The 6,000-nt window shown below is 35.6% G+C and overlaps 1 protein-coding gene across 1 annotated transcript in view; it reads left to right on the top strand.

The window, feature by feature from the left end:
• The first annotated feature begins 753 nt into the window (after positions 1-753).
• Positions 754-6,000, top strand: part of IL1RAPL2 (interleukin 1 receptor accessory protein like 2) — a 738,026-nt gene continuing 732,779 nt past the window's right edge. The window contains exons 1-2 of the mRNA XM_056125692.1: positions 754-760; positions 1,096-1,369. Coding sequence (XP_055981667.1) covers positions 754-760; positions 1,096-1,369 — 281 coding nt within the window. The remainder of the gene's footprint in view (positions 761-1,095; positions 1,370-6,000) is intronic.

The following is a 6,000-nucleotide window of genomic DNA, read 5'->3' as shown; positions in this document are numbered from 1 at the left end:
CTCATGCACTCAGGAATTACTCCTGGTGGTGCTCAGAAATTACTCCTGGGAGACTATATGGGATACTGGGAATCGAACCCGGGTTGATCTCGTGCAAGGCAAATACCCTACCCACTGTGCTATTGCTCCAGCCCCAGAATACCCTAATTTTTATACAGTGTCTTATGGCTAATAATTTCTAAAAATAGGGAAATTGCTGTATACTTTATTTGGTAGCACATTTACCCACTTATTATTTTATTAAACCTGGCATTGATATAGCATATTCACATGCACATACAGCAGCAAATAAGCAGGCAAACCTAAGGGTATAAAATAATTTTAACTGGATTAAATATTACATATATGTTATTAAAAGATGAATGTATGAATAATTGTCATGTAGATAATCACAATCACTTTTAATGCTCATGGCTTCCAATAAGGCAGTCATTTTTTCAAAAGTGAATAAATAATACCATGATTCCTTTCACAATTATGGACAAAAGTAGTATAGGGTAGGGGTTAAGAACAGTCTCTAGAATCAAAGCTTGTTTTTTAACCACCTAGTACTGTGTGATCTTGGACAAAGTCACAAAAATCAGTCTTCTGGTCTGTAAAAAAAGAAGAAAAAATAATGTCCATCTCAGGGCTGCTTCTAATTAGTACAGGGGTTTGAAGGAAGTATTTGTTTTGAGGTACTTCTGTCTATATAAACAATTTGAGCCACCTAAGATTAACATGCCCATGTCATTCTAGAAATACAATCTCAACATGACCAGTAGAACAAATGCTTCATGGCTGGCAGAGGTGATCACATTGCCAGGCTGCTCTGATAGAATTGGAATTCTGACACGGGGTCTCAATATATCACATAGATCAGAGCTCATTTGAAGACCTAATTAGCCCCCATGAAGATGGTTACTGTGGAGGATTAGGAAACACTGATCTATCGTATAGAACCACTGAGAAGACAGAATGAGAAAATATATCTACAATACTTGATACTCTTTGGCTCATGGTAAATTCCCAGTACAGGTTGACGATTATTAGTGCTTTTACCATTATTATCAAGAGCACTCTCTAAATCTCATGTTTAATCTACTTTTGTTTTAGTGGACGGCTGTATTGACTGGTCAGTGGATCTCAAGACATACATGGCTTTAGCAGGTGAACCCGTTCGAGTGAAATGTGCCCTATTCTACAGTTATATTCGCACCAACTATAGCATGGCCCAGAGCACTGGACTCAGGCTTATGTGGTACAAAAACAAAGGTGATTTAGAAGAGCCCATCATCTTTTCGGAGGTCAGGATGAGCAAAGAGGAAGATTCAATATGGTTTCATTCAGCTGAGGCACAAGACAGTGGATTCTACACTTGCGTTTTACGGTGAGTGGTGCATGAAACTTTGACCAATAGCTGGTAATTTTTATTTATTTTGATTTTGTTTTTATTATTGTGTCTTGAAAGTAGTAAGAGGTTCCATGATACAAAAATTAATCATTTCTGAGGATTTCCCCAAAGTTTAACAGCTCCAGCTGTACCTCAGTTTATATAGCAGATATATTCTCAAAAGGTTGCAGTGAATTTGAAGTTACAGTAAATTCAATTCCAGTTATGTATTGGAGCTACACATCAAATTCTTATCAAACTTTCATAAAGTGAAACTCCCAATTACTGTGCACTCATTTAATTTAGAAAATTTTATGATTCATTTATTTCTCAACTCCACCCCTGCCCCAGGGTTTTATTATTAAATATTTTTGCATAGAGCCAGTTGGCTCAATGATCTTGATATCTGTCCATAAAAAATGACCTAAAGAATAATTTAGGCCAAAGTCTTTTCTTTCTTGTTTATGGAAAATATATTCACATGCTGCTGAGAAATCTCCTAGCAAATAAGCTACTGTTACAATTTTTCCATAGAGCTAACTGTAGCCCAAACACTTATAAAATTAAAAAAATTAAATCAATTTATTTACAGATTTTTCAATATGAGTTTCAATTTGGCAATTTAATGCTTAATATGGAGTCCTGTAAACACAAGGTCATTCTGAGTTCCTTGTTACTATACAGGAAAACATCACAAGGCAACATCTGCTTATAAGAAGTTTATAGTGAAAAGCAATCTATCTTTTTCTTATGGATTCAACAATATGCCTTTCTTTCCCCCTACAGCCCAATGCTAGTCTCTAAGATCTAGCATCTCAGAAGCCGGCATTAGACATTGAAGTATGTCTGAATGACCTTTAAACCACTTTTCAGTTCTGCCATTTCAGGAGTTTTTGATATTGCTCACCTGGGACCTGAACTCTATTATTTTATTTTAACTTCTTGGAAATGCAGACCTTTCCTATTTTTGTCTCTTATGGACTTTATCTGATAGCAAGGATATGTTATCTCTTTATCAAAAGCCCTTGGAAATCCCTGGTGAGGCTTCATTGTTCAAAAGGCCAGAAGGAAAAGGTGGTATAAAAATAGAGAACCTCTTGATGCTTTGAGAAACATGTGTGGCTGTGTGCATTTGTGTGTGTGTGTGTGTGTGTGTGTGTGCGCGCGTGTGTGCACACGTGCATATATGTGTAGTGTTAGAAAAGAAAATGGTGTGAGTTGAGTTTCTGTGATAGGAAAAGCTCCAGGATACCTGCATACTTAGCAGTAATTTTGATCACACCCTCAATGATAGTCAAAATTTTTATCTATCTAGGCAACTCTTCACAAACCGAGAAGTTTGTATAATTCAGCTTCAGTGATTGAGACTATATTTGTTGGGGTGAGGATGTTCAACTTTTTTCCTGCTCACTGCTTTTCCATCCCACACCATTATTAGTCAGTCAATATAAAATTTTCCCCTTTTCCTACTTTGTTTATCTTTTTTAATTGATTTAAGAATTAAACTTTAGGTTTGGTTTTTGTTTGGGGGGTTGGTTACATGTGGGTGTGCTCAGTACTTATTCCTGTTTCTGAAATCAGGGACTTAGGGGACCATCTGGGGGGCCTGGAACTGAAACTGGGTTGGCTATGTACAAAACAAACACCTTACCTAGTGTACTATATTTCTGACCTCCCAAAATAAACTTTTTTTGCAACACATTTGCTTGTTATATAGGCACTATATTTAAAATGATACTGAATTGATTTTTACTTCTTCCCCCCCACCCGCCCTGCTGATTTACCTAGTATTGGTAACTTTCTTCTCTGTGGTCTTTTGTTTTTCTAATACCACCCCCTTAATTTTAGCACCTTTTACTACCAAGGGTGAATCTTTGTTGGGCTGCAGCGATAGTGCCACAGGTTAGGACACTTAGGCTTGCATGCTGGCCAACCCACATTTGATATCTGGCTCATGTGGTTCCTCAAGCCCCACAAGGAGTGATATATAAATTCAGAGCCTGGAGAAAACCTGAGTATACCAGATGTGGCCCCCAAGTTAAACAAAATGTGTGGAGTGAATATTTGCATACTTTTCTCCACTCTAATTTTTGTTTTGTTGGGGTGGGGCACACCTAGTAGTGCTCAGGAACTAGTCCTGGCTGTCATGTATCACTCTGAACAGTGCTCAAATGACTATGCAGTGCCAGGGATACAACCTGGGCCTCTGGCGTCTAAAAATACACTTTCCCTGAATAGTATTTCTCTTTGATCCCTCACATTTTAAATTGTATAAGCACACGCACACGCACACGCACACACACATATATAAGGAATTTAATCTCGTTGTTTTACAACATTAAATGAAAGTCACATATTTATCTTCATTTTCTTTTCTTAGTAAAAACAGTTGAAATCTTTCTAAGTTAATTTCAAGAAAATTCACAAAGAAAAGTTCACATATCATTTAAAGAACAGAGCAATCTGTTCGTTATGGTTCCACAGTTTAGTTTAGTAAATCATTTCATTACCAATTTCCAGAGTTATTTTTCTTTTTTTTCTTGTTTTATTTTGGTTTTTATTTTGGTTTGTTGTTGTACCCAGTAGTTCTCTGGGCTCTGTTCTCAGAGATTAATCCTGGTGGCTCAGAGACCATATGGAGTGCTGACGATGTAACCCAGGTCAGTTCTGCAAAAGTGATCCATAATATAGGCTGTATTACATATAAAGTGTACATATATATACATATATACATATATACATATATACATATATATTTAGATGATACCAGGGATCAAGCCTAGAGTCATATACATGAATACCATGAATGTTATCACTGAGTTACATTGTTGGCCGAGAGCAATTTTAGATTTATTTCATCATTGAAATGATAATACAGAGTTCCTAAATACTCTGTATACATTTTATACTATTAACACTTTATATGATTTTGATATGCTTTTCAGAGTTAATAGGTCAAAAGTGGTACAATGTTTAGAATCTAAAGCCTATATTTTGTTCAAATATCCTAGGATTTCCCTTAAAGACCTGTTATAGGAGCCCATTTATAGGACATTACATTTACTTATCATATCTTCTTACACTTCTTTTGTAGGTGGTAGTTTCTCAGATTTTGTGCTGTCTCGGTTACCTTGACAGTTTGAGTACTACTGTAAAGATATTTTGTAGACTATTCCTCAGTTGGGAGTTATCTGATTTTTTCCATGGTTAAACTGAGGAAAAGTGTTCTGGGCAAGAAAAACACTTTATAAAGTTAAAATAACATTCTCATCACATCTTATCAAAGGGTATAGAATATCAATAACTTTCCCTATCTCTTTTCATACTATCCTTGGAAGAAATAACTATTCACAATTCATACTTACGGAGTAGGAAATTATGCTCCATTTCATTAAAGTAGAATACCTAATTAAATTTAGTTGGAATTTTTCTGCATAGGATATTTGTCTCCTCTCCCATTTATTAATTCAGTCATTTATTTATATTAATATGGATTCATGAATATTTATATTATATATTGGTTTATAATTCAATTTATTTTCTGGCTCTAATTCTTTAACTTTTTCTATTGGAAGCTCCTTCAATTGACACATCTATCTTTTTGACATAATCTTATCTTTGTGAATCTTGTTTCCTGTGAATTTCCTTATTTTTTCAGCTCTGTAAGAAGCTCCAGGACTTATATTGTATATTTCCTTCCCGAATCATAGAGTTAGCTATTTTTCATCACTTTTAATGAAGAATTATATTCAAAACGAAGATATTCAGTGCTAGCTTTACTCTTTGCTGCTATAATTTAATCTCTACTGCCTCTCATCTTTCAGTCTATATAATTTATTTTCTTTTGTGTGGGAGAGCACACCTATTAATGCTTAAGGTTTACTCCTGGTTCTGTGCTCAATGATCAGTCCTGGCAAGGCTTGCAAGACCTTCTGTTGTGTCACAGATCAAACCAGCACTAGTGGTACATAAGAAAACACCTTAATCCTTGTACTAACTGCTTCGTCAGTGCCTGAACGTTTTAAACAATTTTGTACTATTCTTTCAAGAGTGGATTTACCAATGTCCTTCAAGCCCTTTCCTGAAGGTGGCTCTCTCTTTCAAGATCTCTTTACTTGATTTTTCAAGTAAAGAATAGTTTGACCTTGTTAGCGTGTACTGGAGATAGATCTCATCTCTCTCTCTCTCTCTCTCTCTCTCTCTCTCTCTCTCATATTAATCTAGATTAATAAAAGAGAAGAATGGGATGGTATTATACTAGACAAAAACTCAGATTCGAGCATACCCAATTCTGATTGCTTCTTTTGTTCATACATTAGACTATAGGAAGTCAGTATTACTGATGGAGCTTGTGAAACTTGACTAGTATACCTCATATATGCCTTGATAAAGAAAGAGAAAGTTTGGGGAACATCTCTTCTGAAGGAAATACTAGTCCTTTGAAACTCAGAAATACAGAACTATATTCCATAATGACACATAGAGTAGCTAAGATATGGCTACAATAATAAATATGTTTTCTGTTTTAGGGGAATTGGAAGCATTTCAGGACCATATCCAAAAACATTCAGGGCTTACTTTCAGCTTTGTGCTCAAAGATCACTCCTGACATTTCTCAAGGGACCATA

Source organism: Sorex fumeus, unplaced genomic scaffold (assembly GCF_029834395.1).
Source record: "Sorex fumeus unplaced genomic scaffold, SorFum_2.1 ptg000058l, whole genome shotgun sequence".
Classification (NCBI taxonomy): Eukaryota; Metazoa; Chordata; class Mammalia; order Eulipotyphla; family Soricidae; genus Sorex; species Sorex fumeus.
This window is presented reverse-complemented; position numbering and strand designations above follow the sequence as displayed.